Below are 25,448 nucleotides of genomic sequence, written 5' to 3'. Positions count from 1 at the left end.
CCCCGCCGCTTGAGCAGCAGACACACAGGTGAGCTGTTCCCAGAGCAGGAGCCCCTTCGGAGTGTTTTTTTCTTTTTAAACTCTCCAGCGCAGAAAAAAAAAAGGGGGTGAGGAATGTGGGCGTCGCGTTTAAAGGAAACCAGCTGTTGTGTTTGTCCTCGCGGTCAACAGCAGTACAGCTCCGCTCGCAGCTCCTGTCACTTCATCTAACGGCGCAACACCGAGGAAATCACTGGGACTATGAGAGCATCATGCTCGCTGTGAGATGCCTGCTGTTCGCTGCAGTGTGTGCAAGGTGCGCCGAGACAGGTAAGAGGCTCCCGCGCTTTCTGTCGAGGTTTTGGTTCAGAGCAAACGGGAGTTTTTTTTCCCGATCACACTTGTGTGTATTCAGCCTCTCCGTGGCACCAATGACCTCTGTAAGAGAAGAGGAGATATGCAGCACAGCATTATGCCTGACATCTGTGCACTGAGCCGCCTCTCGTGCCCTCTGCAGGTCTGAGGGGTTGGGGGAGTCTGGATGGAAATCTGCCTCCAGCAGAGGAGGTCGTTCAGCCGAAGCGGCTCCTGCAACAGATCCACACCGAGGAGGAGCTGCTGCACAGCCACCTGGACACCCGGGTCAAAACCCCCCCAACTGGTCCGCAGCAGGTGAGCTTTGCCTGCCTCTGTCACCAACTTTACGCACATCTCCACGTCATCTAAGTCGAGCACCAATCTATTATTTTTTTTGTAGCGTTCCTCTTACTGTCAGCACACATTCTGACATTCTCCTTACTTAATGCGATCTTTAAACCTCGAACTTATAGCCAACACCCTTTTGAAAATAGATGCTAGAAGTGAGACGCATGAAATCTATCCACACAACAAGGATGGATGGATGTGAAATGGGTCACAGTCCAAGATTTGTGACTAATTTGAGGATTTTATCATTGAAATACAAAACTGACTTCCATTACTAATCATGTGTTGTACAGTAGATGCTGCTGTGCCCGGTTTTGGTACATATAAACATACATGTAAGAAACACTCCTCTGTCAGGTGCTTGTTCTCACCTGAGGTCATCTGTTAATACTGCACAAGCCCACACATGACAGCCAGCACACACCTGCGAAGAAGGGCAAAACCCCCAACCCCCCCTCACCCTCTTGCTCCTTTTCATCCCATTAGATTATATTTCACACCTCTACCTGTCGTCTCTCGTTACCTTTCCTATGAACACTGTCAGCCAGCAGCTGGCCGGCTGGTCAGTGGATATGACACAGGTCTGACCCTGAGCTGCCCTCTGCTCAGCCTATCGTCTCATGACCTCTTTTCTGAAACCGAAGGAGCTGTTACATGTCAATTTATCTGGGAGTTACATATTCCCCTGGTACAGTCTCATGTAGGAGTTTGACGTAAAAAGTATTCACAAAGTCGCTGCACATTCTTTTCTTTTCAGTCATGTTTCTAGGTCAGCCTCTCAAAGAACATTGAACCTATCCTAAAAGCTCGAAAGCTTGTGAACACAACACTGATATAGGATGTGGCAAACTGTTTACAGCTCATACCGAAAAAAAAAAAAAAAATTCTCTTCAGCAACTAAATTCTGAAAACCCGAGCACAATTACAAAAGAACTGGGGGTCTTGTTACTGACCTGTTATCAATTAACTCATTAGTTGCAACATGATTCTCCAGCTGTTTCCTTTTAGTCTCCCTTACTTTTCCAGCCTTTGCTGTTCCCGTCCCAGCTTGTTTGAGACGTATTGCTGCCATCAAATTTCAAACATTTTTGAATTTTTTCTCACTTTCAACATTTGACATGTCTTCTCCATTCGGGTGTGAATATTATATTGGTTTATGAGATCTGAAAATATCTGCGTTCTGATTTTATTTACATTTTACAGTGTCCCATCTCCTTTAGAGTCGGGGGTCATATATTCACATATTCAACACTTGATGTCCTCTAAGACTGCTGAGCTTTGTCATCCATTAAATAAGTTTAAATCTGCCAAAAGTGGGATGAGAACTGAAATTTAACAGCATTATTGTTTTGTTTTTTTCTCCATGACTGACGCTTCTGAGTTTAAGATAAATGTGCTGTCAGACACCATGGCTTTCCACAATGAATGAAAATAAATGCATTGCCAGGGCTTAATGGTCTTATTGTTGAATTCCTGCTTTAAAGTTCCGAAAATTTTTAGCAAATGTTTTGTTCACCACAACTATGTTTAAATCATGGGGTAAACCTTATGGGTGACTTGAACTCTGGCTGATTTGGACATGAAAAGTTCCCATTTCAGTGTGTCTCTATATGTTGGATGACACTATATGCTTCCGGCTCGTGTTGAAGTTCTACTTTAGTCTTTATTATGCACATTTCTCAGCCTAAAACTTCCCTAGAGCGCCCAGAGGCTGAGATACCGCAGTTTACAAGTTTGATTCACAGCACCGTCCCAAACTGTTTAGCTTTACGATTGCTTGACAATTTTTCTGACGTTTTTAACGTGACAACAGACTGATACAAAAGTGTCTGTGGCTCCAACAGACAGCCATTCAAAAAGTGTCAACTCAAGAAATTCTGAGGAAATGAATCATTGTCCTGCAACTCATTATGGTATCATAATTTAGATTCAGTCTCTCTGATCAACATGCTGGTGTTTATTTTAGAAATAATTCTATATTTAAGTAGATATCGGGCATGGAAGATATGTGTTTGTATCCAATCAGCTTTCAAGGATCCTTTTCCAGCTCCAAGTTTGGTTGCTTACTGACTCACTATGTTAGATAAGAACTTGGTTCTAGTCAGTAGTTATTTACTTATTTACTTATACCTGCATCAAATAATAGTTGCAACCTTAAGATATTTTGGAACTTTTGAAGAAGAAATTTCGCAAGTAATGAATTAATTTGTCAGTGACAGGAGCTGAGAAGACGATGGCCTGAATTATGGTCAGAATCGTGATATCTGATACCATACAAAAAAGTCTTAAAAATAAGATAATTATCTCAGCTAAGACTAAGCAGTTTGCAAAGAGAGCAGGGTAAGAATATTAGATGTTCCTTACAGTTGGCCTTTAAGTACCGATGGGAGGCGTCACAGAATGTTGTGGAAGAGGCTCACCTTGGCGGTTAGACTGAGGCAATGAGCCCTGGCACAAACTGTGATCCAGAGGCTGCCTCTCCTCCAGGGAGAGGTCACCGGAGGAGGACGTCTTTTATCATCTAGTCATTGTTGTGAAAGCTCGCTGTCAAAACATTCACGTGAAACACAAGTTTTCCTTCTCTCCTCCATGCTGTCTTCATCACACTCTGTTGCTTTTTTTTCTTACAACCTCATTCCCACTCTTGTGAAAGCATGGAATGCTTGACAAATTGCTGAGTCATTAGTTTGAGTCAGAGGTGGATGCTGTCCCTGCAATGTGTGAGTCACAGATAAACAATTGATAATTTTTAAAAGCAAAATCAGTACTGTGCCACGCGATCACACGGGGATTTTTCACACATGGAGCCTTGAGACATAAACTAACCACAGCACAAAGAGTGTTGTATGACTTTGACCTAAAAAAGATGTGGACATTACTGTTATTTATGTTGCTGCTGTTAAATCCCTTGATCGAAGATGCAAGATATCGTCACCGGTTGGATGAATTGTAAAAGACTTTCTAATGTACAGTGTATAAAACGGGAAGCTGAACACTAAATGCAACATGCTGCTCGAATTCTGCTCAAGTTTTAGGGTGTAGTAGTAGAGTGCACATAAACCATGCCTGTGTGTGTGCTGTTAGTGGAACCCTTGTCCTGCTGTGTAGAGGAAATGGAGAAACTGTGCTCAGCTGGAAAAAGTTAAATTACTTTCTGATGCTAAAACAGTTCTTAGACTAAAACGCCCCAGAAAAATAGATATGAAGTAAAGGTTTATATTGTAGCCTTAAAGTGCTATGTGGAGATTCTAGTAAACTATAGTAACATGTATATTCAATGTTATTCAAAACTGATAAAACTATTGATTTATTAAAATAGGCTCCTGTCTTCCTTTTGCTGCATTGATTAAGGTATTGCAATATTTTTTCCTCTACCAGCAGCGGTTGACTAGCTCAGGACCATTGGAAGTACGGACAATACAAAAGAAGGCATTAGCACAACTCCACAGGGTGTGTCTAAGTGTGATTAGCATATTTATGTATGATAATCTATCAAATGGTCGACACGACAGCATGAAGGTGGTCACTTGAAGTTATTCTGAAAGTTTTGAACTTGTTGTTTGTCTGGCAAAATTGTCTATGTTATGGTCTTATCTGCGTCAGAGACCAGTTTCTGTAAAAAAAAAAAAAAAAGCTCTAAAAAGGCTGCGCAAATGGAATGCAATCAGCAGTTAGATGGTGAGCAAAATCGAGCTTTGAACCACTACCGAGCGGTACGCGGAGGAGGAGGTAATACAGCAAACGTTTGATTTGCCTGGTGGCTATAATGTGACTTTAAATGGATGCAAATGCAGCTCCCTGTGGTAGTCTAGTTGGTGTTTACAAGCTGTTTCGGCAGCAGAAACTGGGATACAGTATAAAACTTGCAAGGGATGAATTAAACCAAGAGGCTCCTCGTTGTTGTTTCGGTTATGAGGTGAACAATCTTCTTTTCTGCTCATGTACTACATAATTCAATTCATAAACACTTTCTCATTGCCACCTCCTTGATTTTATAACTCCTTAAAATCTCCTTATTCAACCTTTTTTTTTTTTTTTAGCCCATCCATCTGGCCCAGAGCAGCTTCTTGGTGGAGGCCTTTGGCACGTCCTTCATCCTTGATCTGGAGCTCAACCAGTAAGTAGACAAACACCTGTGGAGCATTCACACATCCAGACACATTAAGCAGCATTTTCAATACTGTGCTTGCAGCTCAGATTTTTCTCAGTTTGTCTCTCTCGTCTGTTGCCACTATAAAAATAAACCACAGCCTAGACGACTCTCCAAATGTGCAACACCGTTTCTGCTCTCATGGTTTGCAGTGCTCTAATACTTCTCACTGCCTTTCTAACCAGTTTAGAAGGGTGCATCTTGACACATTTTTACCAATCAGACTGGTGCAAAATGTTTGATGCTAGTTAGTAGTTTTACATTAAATACAACTGGACAGTGAAAGCAGTGGTTTCTAATAGCCATTTGCAGTGTTTTAAAAAGCATATATTGAAGTACTAGATTCAGGCTAACAACCTTACGATTATTGTATTTTTTCATCTCTTTCCCCTTTCTTTACCTTTTCTTTCCAGCAATCTCTTGTCTACAGACTATGTGGAGCGACACTTTGACGATGGCCAGGTGTCACAGAGAACGGTAGGCTTTCCTTTCTTGTCAAAAGTTAGATGAAACCACACTTGTGTCTGTGTAGTAAGATTACACCAACTTATCAGTTGGTTTGCTTAGGAAGGACCTGTTCTGCCCATGCATTCGTGGTGCTTTGATTTACTTCCTCAGCTCAAAAACTTCCAGGTTGGATTGTGTGTCTTCCTTATGATCGACTAATGCTCTGTCCTAACTTTACTTGCGTCCGGTATCATGTGGGATTAACTCCAACCACGTCTGACACGGTTAATTTTGAATTCAAGATGGATGAGTGTTAAGTCCATCCATCCAAACGAGACAAACAACCACTCACGCTCTCACTCACTCCTAAGGACAATTTAGAGTTGTCAATTAACCTAACATTCATGTTTTTTGGACGGTGGGAGGAAGCTGGAGTACCCGGAGAGAGAGAACCCACGCATACACGGGTAGAACATGCAAACTCCACACAGAAAGGCCCCACCCGGGAGTTTAACCGGGAACCTGTGAGGCGATGGTGCTAACCACACACCAGAGTGTTAAGTCGAAAGTCATAAAAAAAAAACCTTGAAAATGGAAAGCAAATTTTGTACGTGTCTGTGTTTGGCTTCCTGCTTTTTATCTTTTATGCCCAGTTGAGCTACAACCTGTTATCTGCAGGCATCACAATCAGGAAAACAACACGAGTGGGGAAAGCTCTCATGTAATTCATGACAAATTATCAGCACAATGTCTGCTTGCAAAATGTTGACAGACTTTGGTGACCTTATGAAATATATTGGCATTCTCTCTGCCAGCCGTGAAGAACAGAAGATAGATTTCTATCTGTTTTCTGTTGAATAGAAAGTGATTAAGTGCCAATCCTTACAATGATACATCTCCTCTGTATTCCCAGTGTCCATCAGTCCATCCATAGCAACAGTACTGCTTTATGTTGCCCCTTATTCAGAAAAGCATAGAAATGTTGATGATGATATTTTGTGGGGTTTTTTTGCTCATCCTATCAGTCCACAAAATGCTGAACTACAAGAAATATGTCCCAAAAGCAGCCTTCCGCCTTCTAGCCACAGTTGCAGAAGCACCTAGCTTGAATCATTAACATGGTTTTCTCTTAGAATTAGGATTTATACATTTGTTTAAAAATAAAAAATCCCTGCATTTATACTCCGCAGACACGGGCAGTGAAGGTAGACGGCTTGACTCTCAGCAGCATCTGATATAGTGTCTTTCCTTCTGTGTCCTCTGCTTTATTTTAGTCCCTATCCCTATCTCTTTCTACTGTTTCTCGCTGTCTCTCTTTCACTCTTCTTTCTTTCTGCCAATGAACCACCTGACCAATCAGTAGATGGCTGCCATGGCAACCGGCAGTCAGCAGCAGTACCACTGTGGGTCTATTTTGTCTTGTCGTGAGGGGAATTTGAATCATATCCATTTGCAGATAAGGCTAAAAGCAGTCGTAGAACCGTCCTCTGCCCTGACCTTTAGAATAAGATGTGTAAATCTAGTCTGAGTTTGTGGTTTATTTGCACAAACAAATGGAAAGAATGAATATTGAATATTAAGTTCTGGGAAGATAATAAACGTAATTTATTCATTAGTTGTTAGTTCTCCTTTTTTTGTCTGTTTTTTGTCTGAAATAGTGACAAAAGACTTTTTACGTCAAAAGATTTGTAAATGTTACATTTTAGCCAGTTTTTTTTTCTTCTTAAATCTTTATGTCCACAATTTGTCATAACCATGTTTTATCAGTTGAGAAGCGTATATTTGAATCAGTACAGTTTCCAAGACAACTGCAAGCCTCCACTGGGATTTTGGACCTTTCATCTTACGATCTCTGTTGCTTTGAGGTTGGAAGGTTTCCTTTACCCGTGCTAAAGGAACACTAATTATTTTGGATAGGTTTGATTTCTATGAAATGTATGAAAGATTTTGAATGTTGTTTGACACTTTGTCATTCTGAGTCTTAAGAAACCAAATGGTCAAATTGTAATTTCCCATTTAAAATAAAAATAAATAAATTAAAAAAAATGGTATTTTAGTTTTTAGGGAAGCCCTTGAGTTGTCTCCATATTGCTGGATGTTTTTTTTATTTAAAACTGTTGTTCCCACAACCATACATATGTTACATTTCATTATATATTATAGTGTATTATAGTGTATTGTGTATCTTAACTAATCTATGAACTGATTTAAATTCTTCCAGTTTGTCTGATATGTATACAAACAACCACATGAGAAATGACACCGAATTCACAGCTGATTTATATGCACTGTATGAGGATGCCTAAAGCTGTCCTGCCTGCCCTCCCAAACACCTTTTCCAATTGGATTCATTTAGTTTTATTGGTATGACTATAAACCCCTGCTGCCTTTGTGTGTCACTATTTTATTAGTCCCCATGGGCCTGTGCTATTCCGCTGTGCTGGCGTCTGCCTCATTCAGATTGAACCTCAATGACACATAGCTAAAAGTAGAAATGGACCAGAACTGTTCGGAAACCTTGTCATTGTCCTGCTTTTTAAATAGCTTATAAAAGCAGCAATTTTTTTTGTCTGTCTGTCCTTTAAATCTCAACCACAACCTCATCAGTTATCAGTGATACACTATTTTAAGCAGAGAGAGGAAGTCGGTGGGAATTCCTCATTGTTCTAATTTCTAACAATTAGGGTTAATTTTATAGAAAAAAAATACCATAAAGGAATTTAGGCATTCTTCTCCTACTGCTGTATGAGAGTTTTTACTCTAATGTAAAAGCATTAGAGTATGTTACGATTTCTTCCAACATTAGGTCCTAATGTTTCACTGCCTTGCCTTTTCACATCTCACATCAACAATGCTGAGCCCAGACATGGCGAACACTCCAGATTTTTTTTTAATTCTGTTACAGTTGTTCAATTCAATCCTCTTGTTTTTGTCCAGGACACGTCTCGCTGGTTGCCTCCTTTTCTGAGTGCAAGATGTTATTTCATTGTTACAGTCACTCACTGCAGATGTACTGTCCTGCTCTTGTGTCACTAATGATGTTTCACCTTTAATACACAATTTTTTTTACACAATATGGTTTATTTGCACGAGTGAGCGTCCATTATATGTAGTGCATACTTCTCTGAAAAGCACACCAAGTGTGTCTGCTGTGTCAGGCAATTTGATTTCCTCCATTTAGTCTTGTAATCCTACCTTTTATTTATTTATTATCTTGCTCTTTGCTAAGTGCTTTGGGCTGTCTCACTGTTGAGTATGAATGCTGAAAGTCCGTTTTTATTCCTAAACAAAATAGAACAGAATCTTCTTCATTAAGAAGTGATGTTTGTATTAGTTCATTTTTCACCCTCCACCTGGAAAAAAACATCATCAGATTTAGTCCGAAGCAGCTCTACAATCTTGGGCTGTATTCGAAAGAGGCACATTGGGGAATTTTGAAAGTAGAGCATAATGCACTTTGTCCAGATAAACTGGATCTAGACACAAATACAGGGGGTCATGTCGAAAAGGGTTCAAACTGTTTCTCATAAATGGTCTATTCTGGGCCTTTTACACGGGTCCCCAGGATCTAAAGGGTTGACTGTTAAAGGAGACATATTCTGCCCTTTTTTTTTTACAAGTTGAAACACTTTCCTGAAGTCTTAATGGAATATCTGTGACGTGCTTTGGTAAATTTATAGCTCTTGTCACTGGAACTTGTTTTAGGGTGTACAGTGAGCAACTGGACTCTGGATCTGGATCTGTCCTACAGCCACCGTGCAAATGTAAATTTCAACAACCGTCGAAGAACATTCTAGCAGTATACAATGTGACAGTAAACAGCCTGAGACCTCACACTGTTAATGATCATTCTGGTAAATCAGCTCCATAAACTGTGGATTTCACTCGTGCTTCATTAAGCTGTCTTTTGTTTTTGTTTCTTAGGTGTTTTGTTTTTTTTTGTGTGTAGTTTAGTTTAGGTTTTTAGAGGCTAACATTACATAGACCAAATAAATTAATGCTTTCCCTCACAGAAAGCCACCAGAGCTCTGTATGCTTTGATGTGGAAAGTCAAGTTTCACAGATTGAAGGACACAGCTTCATCTAAAGCTCCCACATGCTGAGTTTCAGAAAAAGAAAAGGAACATGTTAGCTTTCCCTAAGCCTTGTGTTTGATTGACTTGAAGTTGGATTAAGATTTAGTTCCTGACAGTCAGGCCAGCCCCTGATTTCTCATAAGCTGTAACCTGAGGCTTTAATTCAGTTTAGAGCAGATCAGTTGAAATGTTCTCAATATTGCAACCTATTTGATATCAAGCTAGATGGTGACTGAAGATGGCCTACATTCCGTACACTCTTGGAAAGGTAGGGTGCAGCTGATGAGTAGTAACTTTTTGCAAGCTCAGATTTGACTTGACAGGATCTCGTGAGTGAATTTTCAGCATCGAGTTGGAGCTTAGAGTAAAGTTTGACTGAGCGTGAAAAACAGCAGGTCCAATCTGCCTCTTTTGTTTGTGGTCCGTCAACTGTGCTGGACAACAGCAGGCTCAGGTAGCAGACATGACTTATTGGGGTTCATTACAACTGAAAATTGACTCTCGCTGTCTTGCACACTCAGACTCATATGCCTGTACATTATTTTAGCAATTTGATGATGAAGATGTTATAAGCTAAAACACTGTTTTGCAAACGACCTTCCGTAGAATGACTTCTCTGATCATGCAGAATTGTCTGCTGTTCACGTTTAAATTTTTAAAACTCTTGTCAGTTAAGATATGTTACAAACATGCATGAGTTTGTTGATTGGCGATGACGAGTGTCTTCTCAGATTGTCGTAATCAGATCATTCGTGTACTGTAAGCTGAGAGATTGCGCTGAAACACTATATTCAAAACACGATAGTCCAGTTGGAGCCTTGCAGGGGATTATGAATAATCAGGTTAAGGGATCCGGAGGCGAGGTAACGCCTCTGAGCAGCTCTGCCAAACTTAAAGTGTCAACTGAGACTGTCAGTCACACTTTATTTGAACCTCTTTTAAAGAGAGACTCAAATATTCATCAGCCTTTAAAATGGTTTGTTGTGTGTTTGACTAATTAACTAAGATACCTCTTTCTGTTAATAGCTGATTGAGCATCTATTTTAGAGTCTGAAGGATGTGGACATTCATCCAGGAGTGAGACACAACATTGCACTACATGTATATTATATATATATATATATATATATATATATATATATATATATATATATATATATATATATTTACATTTACATATGCATATTTAATGAAGAAAAATACAACATCTGATGACAATCAGTTTTCCCTGTATCAATGAGGAAAAAGTTAAGTGGTTGAAATACATCGTGAAGATTGCTGTCAAATTCTCCATCATTCTTTAGAGACCAAAAATACATTAAAATTCATTGCAATCTCTTTACTGATAAAATGAAACATCAATCAACCTGTCAACAGAGTGGCCTTGCAGTACCTAGAGCAGTGATCTATGAAGGCAACACACTACATCTAGGGTTAACATTTCCCATGTGAGATGTAACCGTGAAACCTTCCCATTTGATTACTAATGATTATATATATATGCAAATGAGGTATTCTCTCAGTATTCTCCAAGTGTCCAGGGCGAGAGGCAGGGTACGCCCAGGAGAAGTCGGCAGTCCATCACAGGGCCAACACAACCATGCACACTCACAGTAACGTCCGGGGTCTATGTAGAATCACCAATTAACCTAACATGCATGTTTGTTTTGTACTGTTGGAGGAAGTAAGAGCACCCAGAGAGAATCCACGCATGCATGCACATAAGAAACATGCAAACCCCACACAGAAAGGCCCCAGCTGAGATTCAAAAGTACTTTCCTCCACAATACTGTGAAAAACTTGACAAAACAGCAGATGTAACAACTGTCAGTTCAGTTAATAGAAATCATACTGCATGTAGCATTGCTGCTGTATATTAAAGACAGATTTCTCTTTCAGTTAAGGATACACTTTGAAATTCTGTGCTGTTGTACTTGGGCGCCTGTGTAATTCACCTCCTCAGTATTAGCTAAGACATTGCAGGCTTGAGATGAGTCACTTAATGACTTAAAAGCGTTTTTGATGTTTTGATTCAGAATGGTGGTGCTTATCTGATTGACTGGACTTTGTCTTGTTTGATCTCTGTCCATTCTTGCTGAAACTCACCTCAGCTGCAGCCGCATTAGGTTTAGGTTTTCCCAGACTACTAAGTTTTGCACTAGTCACTGATCTCCTTTGGTCAACCCACCTGGCTGACTCCAGGCTTCAGGCTGATGGAAAATACCTGCCCTGTAGGGGCCAGGAGATCAGTGGCAGTAAGAGGTTTCCAGAGGGTACTGGTTTCATTTTCTGAAATTTGACATGAACATGTTACTGGATGACGGCGGGTTTAGTGTCTCTCTCTCTCTCTCTTGATTTGGTTTCAGGGAGGGGAGCACTGCTACTACCATGGGCGAGCACGGGGGCTTCCTGGCTCCTGGGCTGCTTTGTCCACCTGTCATGGACTGCAGTAAGTCAAATGCTTTTAAGAATTTTCTTTACTTAGCAAGAATCTTAAATTAATTCAGGACATAAAATTAGTTATTTTTAAGACTTTAAAATTTAGACCAAACTTCTTTGAGCTTCTGGCAAAAGAATGTGTCCTTTAACCCAGATTAGATTATATTGAATATCAGTAATTTTATTTGTAACAGAGGTACTTAAATTTATTGTAATATACTGCTGTATTCATTTATAAGTTTCTCTTTTTTTTTTTTTTTCCTTTCAGGGGGATGTTTTCTGATGGGAACTTCTCTTATGGGATTGAACCTGTTGGCAGTGGGGAGGTAAGTGACAGCTTCAGTGAGGCCTATTAGCCAGTTTGGATTAGAAGTGTATTGCATCCAAACAACAAGGCCACGTGATAAAACTCGTGAAAATATGTCCCTTGAAAGAATAAAAAAAAATCAAAGATATTGTTGGACTCTCGCCGTTTGCTTTCCCCGTCTACTTTAGCTCTGGATGACTTCCCGTCAGTCCAGACAATGTTACACTATCTGAGTTGCTGTTTGGAATGTATTGAGTGGATACAGTCCACTACTACAGAGTCACATCCTGCCCTGTATCTAAAGGCAGACAATTTTCATGAATAACTGACAAAAACATAAAAGTTTGAGAGTCTTAGTCGGATATTATTTTAGAATGGATTAATTAAGAAATAGAGGTGTGATTGAAAAGAGTGAAAGAAAAGTGTTTAGAATGGAAGAGGCTGAGCTTTTTTCCCCATTAAGGCCCACAGTAATCGAAGCACAGCTCTATTACATAGACTGGAGGGATGGATCGATACCCACTCAGCTCGTCATAAAACTCTCCCACTCTCCAGCTTTCTGCTCGGCTCTCCATCTCAGATGGGTCATTTCATAAAGTATTTATCCCCAGCTCAAGTATACCACCATGTCCAGTGTTACTGCCATTATGACAGCCATGTGATTGATTAATTATGCATCGGAGCACTTTCTTCTCGCTGAACTGTCTCTACTTCAAAGGACAATGTTTTTTTCACGCTGCAAAGTTTTCAAGTTCAGGATGAGAAGAGGGATGTTTATCTTTTGTTTCCAAGGTGTGATCATTCCAATGGAGCTTCAGTCCATTTTGTGTTAATAAATTAGCCCTCTGTTGAAACCTTGGCTATGTCTGATCTACACTCTAAAGCTCTTTCAGAGCAGAGAGTTTTTTGATTCCACTTCTGATTTCCTCCTGTCCTCAATCCCCATCTGCTGCTGTCTTGAGGTCTTTTTGGCTTGAGGTTTGTTTTAAGTTTGCTTGAGCCCCTGCATTCCTGCGTTGGTTAACCAAATTAGCATCTCTGTGGATGCTTGAAATCTGTTTTATCTAATTTTAAATGAAAACAGAATACATGTAAAAGGGGGTGGTTGAGGCTATTGTAAAATTACATTTTTGACGATTTGTTTTGGAATTTCTTCTACACAACTAAAGGCTTCTCTCCCACTGACTCATGTTAATCATTGTGAGTGTACAATCAGGAGAACACTGAACAATAACATTGAGCATAGCATGCCTACAAGGAGAAAACTCTTGCCATCCCAAAAAATTAAAATTAAAAATAATTTTATGAACATGTGAGATATGTTCCAAGTGTTTGGAACACACCAATAAGTGAAGAAGACCTTAGGTTTGAAATAAAGTTACATTGAACGGCTCTGAGTCAGCATTTTTCATTTGCAGTGTAATTTTTATAAGAGCTCAAGGAAGCCAATAAAGTTTTGACTCACCCGTTCAAGTTCATCATATGTTTGTGTATGTGAAAACTAAAGTATAATGCCCAACTGAATGGACTTGATTGCTTTCTAATGTTGTTGTTCTTTATGTTTTAGTTGCAGAAAAAAAGAAATACATTCATGTTCCCTCTTGTCTCTTTCTGTCTGTATTTTTCTTCTTTCTTCCTTTTGCAGCAGAATAACCACATTGTGTATCGAATGCCCGACATTGACCTCTTCCCACTTCCCTGTCCAGGTAGGTCATGCCTATAACTATCTGATTATAGACAGTTAAACCTCAGTGGCACACGTTCCTGCACAAATCTGCTATGAGGCTAATTTACCAGGTTTTCCAACATGTGACACTTAATTTATCTATGAAGAATTAGATTTCAGCATACGCAGTCAGGTAGATTGAGATTTTGATGAAAGCTGACAGGACGCAGCTTGTTACTTTCATGGACACTTGTTCAGCCTTGTCCTTGACACTGTGCTAAGATAATCAAATATTCTGCAACACAACTCTCTCTCATTGAGTTTTTGCCCGTCATACCCTTCAGTTAAAGTGTACTCCTCAGGTTGTTTGTCTGTCCTTCTTGTCCTTGCTAAATGTCTCTTTTGATTGCCTCTGTGTTTGTCCCTTACACTCCTCCACCTCTCTGGATCCATTTCCCCCATTTCTCCTTCCTCTAACTCCTCGCTTCCTCACCCCTGACTCTCTCGTTTCCTGTTCGTTCATCCACTGGCTGCATAATATTGATCTCTCCTCCATATCAGTGGACTAAAATACACACCTACACCCAACCCTGGACTGATGACTAGTCACTTTTCTGTCACAGTCTCACATATATGTGTGTCTCGCAGGTTGCTCCATGAACAGCACAGAGCCTGAGGGGCAGACAGATGGCCACCGTGAAGGAGACGGCAAGGTTGAGGATGGTGGCTACGGGTCTGAAGAAGAGAAACCACTTTTTACAAAAGGCCTGAGGCGTTCAAAAAGACAAGTCAGTCTTCACACACAGCTCTGCACACCAATGGCCGGCTAGGAATCTATGTGGAATGATCAGAGATGAAATGAAAACACATAGATGAAAACACAATTAATGTCATGCTCATCCAAGCAGATGGAGATAAGGAAGTGAAGTCTGGTGAAAGTCCACAAAACAAACTGAGAATGTGAAGCTTGAGAAATGTGGAGGCTCTGATGGCCAATAACAAACACAAAAACAAACACAATATTTTTACTACATTAAGTACTTCTAGAATTTGATGTTTGTGTTGATACCTAAACTAAGATTTCCCCTGTAGATGTCTATGATATACAGGCAAAGTTATCCTAAAAAAATAAGGGACTAACCTTTTTGGCCATTGTCATCTTGGTTTCCTGAAACCAGACATTAACTCGGGGTAATCTCGCAACAATCTTGGGGTAACACCTATACAATATCCCCAGGTTTGTCATCTATTTTACTCTAAATGGTTGATCTTCATGATTAAAGAGGAAGACTTTGAACTAGTCATTGAGACCATTAACTCCACCAGTGAGCTCTCAGTGTGGTGAGAAGTAGTTGAATGTTCTCAGACTTCTAAAAAGTCGACCCCTGCTGGCCGAATGAAAGAATGCAGTTTTAGGCCAGATCTGCATCTGCTATACTTTTCAGATCTGAAGACTTCGGCTAAAGCAAAACTGAATCTTTTCTTACTTACCGTCATGATGTATATTTATTTAATTTTATTTTAACATTATTTTAATTTGTTTTTAGCTTCAGAAATGGCAGTATAATCTATTTAGATGCAACATTCTGCTTCATGAATTAATGGTTATTGTTTTTTAAGTTTCTCCTCTCAAGGACTAAAACTTGAATTTCACCAGCAGCAGCGCATATGTGTGTGTGTGTTTGTGTTTGTGTGTGTGTCATGCAGGGTGAGTAACAGTTTCACCTGCTGTGCTGTGTGTCCTGTGTGAAGGTTATTATGACAGTGAACTGAAGCATTTGGTCTTGTGCTTTTCTTTTGCCCCCTCCAGGTGAGGCGAGGGCAGCGCACCGTCCAGACTGAGACCAAATACATCGAGCTGATGATTGTCAATGATTATGAACTGGTGGGTGTGAAGCTGGTTGTTTTGCCGTATCATTGTAAGTGCAGCACAAAGTCATTAAGAAGTTTGTGTGTGTTAGTGACTGTCTTTGTTCTCTTTTTGTTAGTTTGTGCAGCTCCGTCGGTCGAGCACTCAGACGAAGATTTTTGCCAAGTCGGTGGTGAACATGGCAGATTTGGTGAGAGATAAATGTATTTAAAGCATTGCAAGTATTTCTTCAAAACTCTTTATATTCTGTGACACACAAATAAAACACACACAAAACTATCTGTGCAACTGAAAAGAGGGCAGACAGCTGGTTTAAGAGCTAGGCTTTGCCTTCTCATCTATTTTTTGATCATGGCACTCCTTCATAGTGAATACTTTGTCTCTCATTGGGAGGGTTTTCCTGTTCCTTTTTCTGCTCACAAGACATCGCTGAATGGGGCAGCTGCCATTTTTTAAAATTGATTTAAAACCTTTCACTACCGGACTTTGTTGGAAATCTTTCACCTGCCTCTTTCTGTTAGTGAACGTCACTCAGTTCGTCTTCCACCATTATCTCTAGAATGGTTATTATAATATTGAATGTTTCAAATTTCAATGCTTTGTACTCAAAACATTTTTTGAGAAAGATCACGCTTAAGGTGTCAAGTGAGATTAAACTATACTATAATAGAGAGAGAATCCAAGATGGAGGAGTTGGAAAGGGTGCAGCGGCTGTAGCTTGAAGCACTCTGAGGTGTTTGCATCGTTAATTTAATGACCTTTCTCGTGTGTGTGTGTGTGTGTTAGTGTGTGTGTGTGTGTGTGCGCGCGGGTGTGAGAGACATGCAGCTGATGGGATACGATTATTCTCCAAAACAGACAAATGAAGTGTTTGTGCTCGAGTCCTCTGCTGCAGCATCACCATGGAAAACCCTTCACTGACAGGGGACAAACAGTTATTTTTTCGTTTCCACGGAAACAGGCTGCCATCTTAATTCTTCTGCAACGTGATTAAAGTCCACAGATACATCTGTCTCCATTGTCTGCAATGATCAAATAAATACTGTATAAATGTGGGATTTTTAGATCTGTGGACTTGTGAACAGATGCTCCAACTAACAGATATATTTTATCTTCTGTCTGCTCTGTTAATAGTTTCTGCAAAGAGGAGGCAGTTTTCTTTATTATTCCTCAAGCATATGAAAGCCCCGAAGCACTCCCTTCTCTTAGAGGAATCACTACACTGTGAAAATCAGTACCACAATGTAACTTACACAGTCAAACGTTTGAAGTGTCTCTCACCAAACTGTTTAAACAAATGCACCTTATTCCTTCTAAATGACTCATGTAGAGCTCATGTTTTTTTTTTTTTTTAGTTTTCACTAAAATTTACTTTCAAGCAGTCTTCCTCTTTCTTGTTGTTGTTGTATTTCGGTGCATCACGACCAGCTGTTGTTCATTGGATGGTTTTACTTTTTTAAAATTCTATGAAGGAGTCTATTATAGTCTGCAAATTTCCTTAAGATTTCCTCCAAATTTGATGTGATCATGTTTTTGTGATTTCTTTAATGATGTGCCACAATATGAGCAGAGGATGTGAGTTCTTTGAGCTCGCTGCAGCTCCTCTCCAAGCTGCATAATTCTTTCTGATTACCCCTTTTTGATGTGTCCAGATCTACAAGGAGCAGCTCAACACGCGCATCGTCCTGGTGGCCATGGAAACCTGGTCGTATGAGAACAAGATCACTGTCGGCGATGATGCCTTGCTTACCCTGCGAGACTTTATGAAGTACAGGAAGGAGAGCATCAAGGAGCGCTGCGACACTGTGCACCTCTTTTCGTGGGTTAATTCCTCATTTGATTATCATTGTCATCGTCCTGCTTTGTTGTTGTTGTTCTTCTTCTTCTTTATTAAACAATCTCCCTGTCTTTCCCACAGTGGGAGAACCTTCATGAGCAGCCGCAGTGAGGCTGCTTACATTGGAGGCATATGCTCACTGACGCGTGGTGGAGCCATCAATGAGGTGACTCTTTCACTGTGAAAACACTTTCTACTTTAACTACGAAAAAAACGTGGTCTAAGAAGTCAATAGTGGTAGTGATTAAAGCTTTCCCCTGTGTTTAACCTAATGTGTATGCATTTCTTCAGTTTGGCACTATGGGTCCAATGGCCATCACACTGTGCCAGAGTCTTGGGCAGAACATCGGCATGCTTAGGAGCAAAGAGCGAACATCTGCAGGTAAAACATATTAGTGACAATGATTCAGAGAAACAGATTGAGCCATGTGGGCCCGTTTTCTCGTAAAATGATTAACCTCTTGTAAACATATTATTTTTATACACCATTGAAAGTGTTTACAGGGCTCTGCTGATTTAGCCACAGAGCTCACTTTCACCTCTCCCCCGAAGTTGCAACATCTCAACTGTGCATAATAAGTTTTATTGTATGACTTGTGACCACAGAAATATTTTGTGTGTGTGTGTCCAGGTGGCTGCAGGTGTCCAGACCCGTGGCTCGGCTGCATCATGGAGGACACAGGGTATGGTGACAATTTAAAATAAGTCCATTCTGCCTTACAGTTTGAAAGAATTCCCAACAAATTTCCTTTAAATTTTGTAAGATTTGTCCTTCTTTTTTTTTTTTTATGCATAGTTTCCATATTTGATTTTAAATTGGAACGTTTTAAATAATGTTCGGTTTCATCTGATTTCAGTTTTATTCTCTATCATTCAGCTACTACCTACCCAGGAAGTTCTCCCGCTGCAGTATAGACGAGTACCTGCGTTTCCTCCAACAGGGAGGAGGCAGCTGCCTCTTCAACAAGCCCACAAAGGTGATAGATCGCTATCACTCAGGCCCTACAGTCTTATTGCTTCCTTTGGACGTTCTTTAATTTGTTGCTCTCAAACCCAGATTATTGACTATACATTGCTGTGTTTTTTTTCTCCGTAGCTGTTAGACCCCTCAGAGTGTGGCAACGGATATGTGGAGATAGGAGAAGAATGTGACTGTGGATCAATAATGGTGAGCGCTCCTGATGCATCAAAAGAACACAAAAACATTAGTTATACAGCCATTAACCCAGTTGGGGAAGTTGCATCTAAATGTTTGGTGTGAGGGTGAGTTGGCACAGCACCCACACAGACTAGACATGATGCATAATTTTGTATTTAAAAGATATTTTCTCATCAGGCCAGAATAATTCATTAAAAGTGTAGCAGTGAAAATGTGTTTTGATTCTTCCACAAATCACGCTAGAGATCCTGCAAATGATATCACAAGTTATTTTTATTTCAACTGATGTAGGACATTTCTAATAAACAAACATCTGACCTGGAAACAGCTCAGGAAGCGTGATGTTTCTAACATCATAGTCATGTTGTCCAAATCCTCTGTGGCCTTTAGGAGTGTGCTCAGAGTGGAGCCAACTGCTGTAAGAAGTGCACTCTCACCCACAACGCCATATGCAGCAATGGGCTCTGCTGCAGGGACTGCAAGGTGAGCTCCTTAACTTTATCACCCCATATTAACACCTTTAACTCTGGAGGTCCCTCTGTCAGGATCAGAAAACACTGTAACTAGACATTAAAACTTTGTTACATTTCATTTCTGGTGCATCAAATATGGGGGAGTTGCAGCTGACAACCTGAAAAGCAGAGTTAATGGTGTCAGTATTTGCTGGTTCGTTATAAGGTGGATATTTACACTCTAATTCAGACTAAAGTAAATATTTCAGTGGAGAGGGAGTCATTTTATCTGACACTTGCCAGTACTGAGGACATGGACCAAAAAATAATTTTTCTAACAAAAAAAAAAATAGTTTTCTAACTATCAAGTTCTGTGTAGTGCAGTTGCAGAGCAGTCTGTCTCCTTTCCCTTTTCTTCTGCATCCTTTGTCTTTATTCTTACCATCCTCTTTTTTTTTTTTGTCCGTTCCAGTACGAGCTGCGAGGGGTGACGTGCCGCGATGCTGTGACCGACTGTGACATTCCCGAGACCTGCACAGGAGACTCCAGCCAGGTCAGTGAAGATCTGGCAGGTCTCCATTGAAATTGCTGAAAGCCCTACACGAGTCTGATTGTTCCGTCTCTTTCAGTGTCCCCATAACGTGCACAAACTAAACGGATACACGTGTAATGCAGGCCAGGGTCGATGTTACGGAGGCCGCTGTAAGACCAGAGATGGGCAGTGCAGGACTCTGTGGGGCTACAGTAGGTTTGGATTAGATGCTGAGCTTTGTTTTATGAAGCTTCACTGCCATCTCATGGTTGTGGCTGGTGATACTTGCCTTGAGTCATCTGCTGTGATTCTTCTCAGCAGAGTAATATGGGACAGATCAGTAAAACGCTGGTCTCTCTCTCTCTCTCTCTTTTTTTTTTTTTTTGTCAGACTCAGCGGACAGATTTTGCTACGAAAAGCTAAACTCTGAGGGGACGGAAAAAGGCAACTGTGGTCCAGAGCCCAGTGGACAAGGATGGGTGCAGTGCAACAAACAGTGAGCAAATTCATTTGAAATGTTTTATGTTTAAACTAAAAGTGTCTCATGAAGTTTTAGGCTGTTCATTGCCGCATCTTTCCGGGTTTTACAGAGATGTTCTGTGTGGGTTGCTGCTTTGCACCAATCTGACTGAGAAGCCAAGTTTTGGTGAACTGCAGGGGAAACTCACCAGTCTAACCGTCCACCATCAGAACAGATACATGGACTGCAGGTGAGGCGGTTTGTTCTTTAATGAATAGCAACATCTTTGCAAGTCAACAAGGATAAATTGGTGAGGTGTTTGTGGGAAACAGAGGGAGCAAAATGCTGTAGCACACTAAGAATTTGGATGTGGTAAACATGATATTCTGTCACCTGCAGGGGGGGTCATGCAGTGCTGGATGATGGCTTGGATCTGGGTTACGTAGAGGACGGGACGCCATGTGGGCCAAACATGATGTGTTTGGAGCGGCGCTGCCTCCCCGTCCCCACCTTCAACCTCAGCACCTGCCCAGGCTCCTCAGCCTCACATATCTGCTCCTACCACGGGGTGAGTCCCACTGTCTGACAAGAACAGCTTTTGGGGTTTGAGCGTGACAGCGGGCATTAATCATGCTTGCCGATGTGTCTCGCAGACTTGCAGTAACGAAGTGAAGTGTATCTGCGATCCAGGCTACACCGGGAAGGACTGCAGTGTGTTTGACCCGATTCCAACCCCCACCCCGGCGGACGGCCTAGACAAGTACAAAGGTAACCACACAGAGCGGTTCAGTTTCTTTGATGATCTGGTTTAGCTTCTGTGAGCCTCTTCATTATCTGCAACATCCGTGTCAACTCAAAATGTTTGTTTTCTTCTTCATTTTATTTACAATCCCCATTTCTAGAAAAGCTGGAAAGTTTTCCTAAATGCAACAAAAACTGTTAACTGGAATTTGTTAAATGGTTTAAACCTTTTGGCTGTAGCACATTCCAAAAAGCATTATTGTTCAACCCCCATGTTTAACATTTGTAAAGATGTTTAATGCCTGTTCTACTTCCTTTTTTAAAAACCAAAAAACATTTCTCATTTCTGCCATCTTAACTTCACCCAACCACAGGACTTCTTTCCTCATTTGTATGAAGTTTTTTAGTTGTTCTTTTAGAAACCACTGATACAAAATTTTGTGGTGAGGACACAGGAATTTTTTTTTTATCTGTTAACTATTTAATGAAGGTCAAATGTGTACGCAGTTTTCTTTCAGTTAGTTTTCAAGTTTTTTACAACTCCAGCTTGACGTACACAGTTTCTTGTGACTGTGGTTTCTGACAGAACAGCTACATGAAAACACTTTGCAGATTTATTTCATCTTTCTCCTCGTTTGTTGCTGTTAATTCAAGCTGCTCAGATAGTCAAGCAGCTTGTGTTCAGAACCACATGACAACTGATTGTTTGAGTCAGGTTTCAGTAACAGGAGTGTTTATAAAGTTTTGAAATTTTCAAAGGTCTGACTTTTAAAAAAAACAAAAAGAGAAGAGAAGAAGAATTTATGAGAACTAAAATGAGTTGTTCAAAGTTTTGCACTCTGCTGCTTTTCTGGGCATCTCAGAATTAGCAAAAAAAAACAAACAAAAACCTCAAATTTAACTTAAAAAGGTAGAAAACCATGTTTCATTTTTAACCTTTTCACCTTCCACTTGCATCTGTTAGCTGTAACAGAAATGTTTGTATGCTAATGTGAAGAAACGGACATTAAGAAATCAGAAACATGCAGATTCTACGAAACCTTAGTAAGAATTTAATATTGTGTGACAACACAAGCTCGTAAGAATCTGTTCCTCTAATTTTAAGTTTGTGCAGGCTAACAATCCGACTGAGAAACTATAAAAAAGGGACAACAGAAAGTGATCAATCTTGTTCCTCAGCACTTTTTGGACATTTTTCCCTTATTGGCTGACTCCTTCTCTCCTATAGGTCCCAGTGGCACCAATATCATAATAGGATCAGTTGCTGGTGCAATTCTGGTGGCAGCAATAGTCCTGGGAGGAACTGGCTGGGGATTTAAGTAAGAGCTCTGGCATGCCTCCGTCCGTGTGTGTCTGTGTGTGTGTTTGCCGTGCTCCTCTATGCACGCAGCTGCTGCTGAATGCTCCTTTGCTTTGCTCTCTGGTCCATAGTGACAGTTTATTCTTGATGCTGGTGCACGTGCAGTGGATGGCTGTTCTCCATTCATGGGTTTGTACGGTAATGGGACTCACTGAGTCAGTTGCTCTTTGGGCTCTTTCACTCTTTAGAGAAACTTTTCAGTGATTGATATTTAAAACATACAGTATGCATTTTGTAAAGTTTGTCTGTCATTGACGACAACCTCGTTGCCTTCAGGCTCTGGACAGTTGGTCGGAAAAGACGGGCCATTAAAGCGTTCATTAAAAAAATAACCGATAATGGTGAAAATAATTTTAGTTGTTCATTTTAAGCAATTTGGTAAGCTGGATATGTGGAGTTTCAGGAGATTATTCTCGTCCGTTTATTAGCGGTGACTAGTGTTACTACTGCCATACATTAAACCACCTGTATAAGTTTTAAAGAGTGACTCCAATATATTTTGGTTAAGGATTTTATTGAATCAAAATTTGTGTGCTCAATGCTTTATGTTGCTCAAAAGCTTTAGGAAATCTGACTGACTAGCTCAGATGAAGTTAGTTGCGTCAAAGTTGGTTATAACTGAAATTAAAGATGAGAGATTAGTTCACCAGACCTACAGCCTGATCCACGCCTCTGTTTGACCCTCAGGCATCACCCAACCACTGGCCGTGACAATCTTAATACAACAGCACTTGTTAAGGGGATGGGATATATAAGGGAGGAGATTAAGCCAGTTCTTGAAGCTGTGATGACAAGATAATTTGGTCAGAGTTCTCCAGAACAGCCCCACTAGTGGGTTGTTCCTGGTTATGTAGTGGTTAGTGTGTAGTAATTGTGGGCCAAGGAATGACATCTGCTGAACCGGTGACAGGGACTCGGGTGCCCAAGACTTACAGATGCGAAGGTTGGCCTTCTGGTCTGATGCTACAGAAAGAACATGCTACATAAATTGCCGTTTCTGAGGCTGCATAGCTGTACACCAGTAAAAGCACACATTGACCCCTTTTCGCAGTTGAAGGTGCCTACAATGGGCAGGTGAGCATAAGAACTACACAACAGGGCGATGGAGGTGAAATGATCTGATAAATCCCATAGATGGCTAACTGTTTGTGTGTTTAACTGGGGACAAGATGGTATCAGGATGTGCCGTGTGGAGAGGTACTACTGATGGCAGAGCAATGCTGCAGGCAGTGTTTAAGGCTAGTCAAAGCTGCTACAGAGCTGGATAGGTGGTGGTGTATGTCCATGATGAGTCTGACAATGCAAATCTGTGGAATGAGCATCTTCAATCGAAAAAGAAACACATTTAACAAGCTCTTTCCTTGTTCCCTTTGCAAGTTTGCTTTGTGTCTGTAGTGTGCTTTACGCTCACACTGCTTCACACGCCAGCTTTGCTGTGACTTGTCGGCTGCATACAAAAGAAAAAAACACACTTGTAATCTTTCTTCTTCATCTCGTAACCACAGCATGTGTCAAAATTACCTGGAAAAACACTACAGTGGAGTTTCTTTGTGTCTTCTTTGCGTTTCTGTGGCTGAGGAGAAAATACGTGTTTTCACCACACGTACATGAAATAACTGTTGATAATCTTATTGTACTTGTCTTCTCTTCGTCATCTTGTTGCTGCATCGCTGCCACTGCAGAAACATCCGAAAAGGAAGGTACGAACCCGCCTTTCAGTCTTGAACCTAGCACTGGAACATCATCAACCACTGTCCATTATATCAACATTATGCCATCTGTTTTATACACCCACATCCGTCACCTATTTATTTAACCTTACCTTTCATCTTTCACCTTTTTTTTTTATTTAACATGTATTTACACAGGCACACTTATATGCCCTGAATTAGTTTTAAACACACAATCACACATCCTTTAAACTATAAAAACTCATCAGAATGAATTTCTACATGTGCCGCAGCTCATAAACAATAAGAGGAATCATAACAGTGTATCTATGTGTGCTTCAGTTTTATTTATACTGCGTGCACCTTAACCACCATTTTTCCTCAACATTGCTGCTGAATTGACTGTGTATTCAGAATTTATGATGTAATAATTCAGTAAGAAAGGCAAGCCTTTCTCCTGTGCCTTTTTTTTTGTTGAATTTTTTCCTGCATTAGAGCTTTTGTTGTGTAGTTTATCAGTTGGTTTGTTTTGTTCTCATTTGTTCTCATTTGTTTATCAATCAGTAATTTAGGTTATCTGTCCAGCAAATATGTGTTCCAACTGTATGAAACACATGATGGTTCCTTTTTCTTAGAGATCGCTTTTCCCTTTCTTACTCTTTGTAAAATTAATAGTATATCTTTGTTTTTCTTGGTCAGTAAGTTGTAAAGAATCTATAAAAAAAAAACGATAAGCAGTGTTGCAGTTTTCTCCATTTTTTTTTTCACTTCAGCTCGTCAGACCTCTTGATAGTCCCCCCCACCCCCCTTTTTATCTGCATTCTTATCCACTTATCTTTTTTCCTCTTCATTCTTTATCTGTTTTCAGATCTTCTGGAGTTTGAGCCGTATCTCTCCTGTCTTCCTCACACTGTGTGCTGTCCACTCTGAGGACACTGAACAAAGATGTCTTCCACTTAAGAGCCATCAGACCTCTTCTGTCCCCTGTTCTAACTTTGTTGATTTCCCTCTCCTCGTCTGTATTTGCTCCGTCTTAAAGAATATATCTGAGTGGTACGGAAGCCCAGATGACACAATCTCTTTAATTCAACCAACTATCGGAGAGTGTCTGGGAACAAATGTCCATGTTGCTGTAGTTAGCATCGCCTCGTGTTTTCGTGCTCATTCCTACTTTCTCCAAACTACAGTTAGTGGCTACAGCTGGTCCTCTGCTGTCTGGACTGTTATCATGCTCTACCCTTTTAAGTAATTTGTTGGACGGAGGCCATGCACTTCTCCCTATGTGGACTTTTTAAGGAAGCCACTAATATTATATCTCATGGAGAGCACAACCAGCTCCTCTTATTAGTGTAACTTTAACTGCAATAGAAGTGTATGAATATCTCTAAATAATGAATGTTGGTTTTTTGCCTGTCTATATTAAGGTTGTTTGTTTGGTAGACCTTAACATTCCACATTAATAGCCATAATTTCTCGTCTAATGCCTTTCCTTATTAGACAGGATCCCATTTGAAGTAAATAAGAGCTTCTACATAATGTGTTAATATAAGACTAAAGCAGGAGTTTGCAAGGAAACTTGTCTCTGTTCTGCAGCCAAG

The 25,448-nt window shown here is 40.4% G+C and overlaps 1 protein-coding gene across 2 annotated transcripts; it reads left to right on the top strand.

Annotated features, from left to right (window-relative positions):
- Nucleotides 1-69: 69 nt before the first annotated feature.
- Nucleotides 70-24,829, top strand: LOC140278602 (disintegrin and metalloproteinase domain-containing protein 11-like). 2 transcript variants are annotated; one of them, XM_072373646.1, is made up of 26 exons: nucleotides 70-309; nucleotides 497-651; nucleotides 4,725-4,801; nucleotides 5,248-5,311; nucleotides 11,724-11,806; nucleotides 12,065-12,122; nucleotides 13,749-13,809; nucleotides 14,418-14,557; nucleotides 15,580-15,654; nucleotides 15,758-15,829; nucleotides 17,292-17,458; nucleotides 17,558-17,642; nucleotides 17,768-17,858; nucleotides 18,108-18,159; nucleotides 18,354-18,453; nucleotides 18,573-18,644; nucleotides 19,026-19,118; nucleotides 19,560-19,640; nucleotides 19,717-19,831; nucleotides 20,010-20,115; nucleotides 20,210-20,329; nucleotides 20,479-20,647; nucleotides 20,733-20,847; nucleotides 22,049-22,139; nucleotides 23,863-23,880; nucleotides 24,719-24,829. In XM_072373646.1, exons 1-26 carry the CDS (start codon nucleotides 252-254, stop codon nucleotides 24,732-24,734), a joined length of 2,334 nt encoding a protein of 777 aa, XP_072229747.1. In that variant the 5' UTR covers nucleotides 70-251; the 3' UTR covers nucleotides 24,735-24,829. The 2 variants fall into 2 exon arrangements, with proteins under 2 accessions (XP_072229747.1, XP_072229746.1); XM_072373645.1 differs by lacking the exon at nucleotides 24,719-24,829 and having other exon boundaries at nucleotides 23,863-24,327.
- Nucleotides 24,830-25,448: the final 619 nt, after the last annotated feature.

The sequence above is a fragment of the Leuresthes tenuis genome, unplaced genomic scaffold (genome assembly GCF_036924035.1).
Source record: "Leuresthes tenuis unplaced genomic scaffold, fLeuTen1.0.hap1 SCAF_20, whole genome shotgun sequence".
Classification (NCBI taxonomy): Eukaryota; Metazoa; Chordata; class Actinopteri; order Atheriniformes; family Atherinopsidae; genus Leuresthes; species Leuresthes tenuis.
This window is presented reverse-complemented; position numbering and strand designations above follow the sequence as displayed.

What these genes read in the sequence shown, in the direction of transcription:
- LOC140278602 (XM_072373645.1), top strand. Translation starts at nt 252, where the DNA reads ATGCTCGCTGTGAGATGCCTGCTGTTCGCTGCAGTGTGTGCAAGGTGC. An exon ending in GCCAGGTGTCACAGAGAACG is followed by an intron (nt 5,312 to 11,723) that starts GTAGGCTTTCCT and finishes ATTTGGTTTCAG; the next exon opens with GGAGGGGAGCACTGCTACTA. An exon ending in TTGTCAATGATTATGAACTG is followed by an intron (nt 15,655 to 15,757) that starts GTGGGTGTGAAG and finishes TCTTTTTGTTAG; the next exon opens with TTTGTGCAGCTCCGTCGGTC.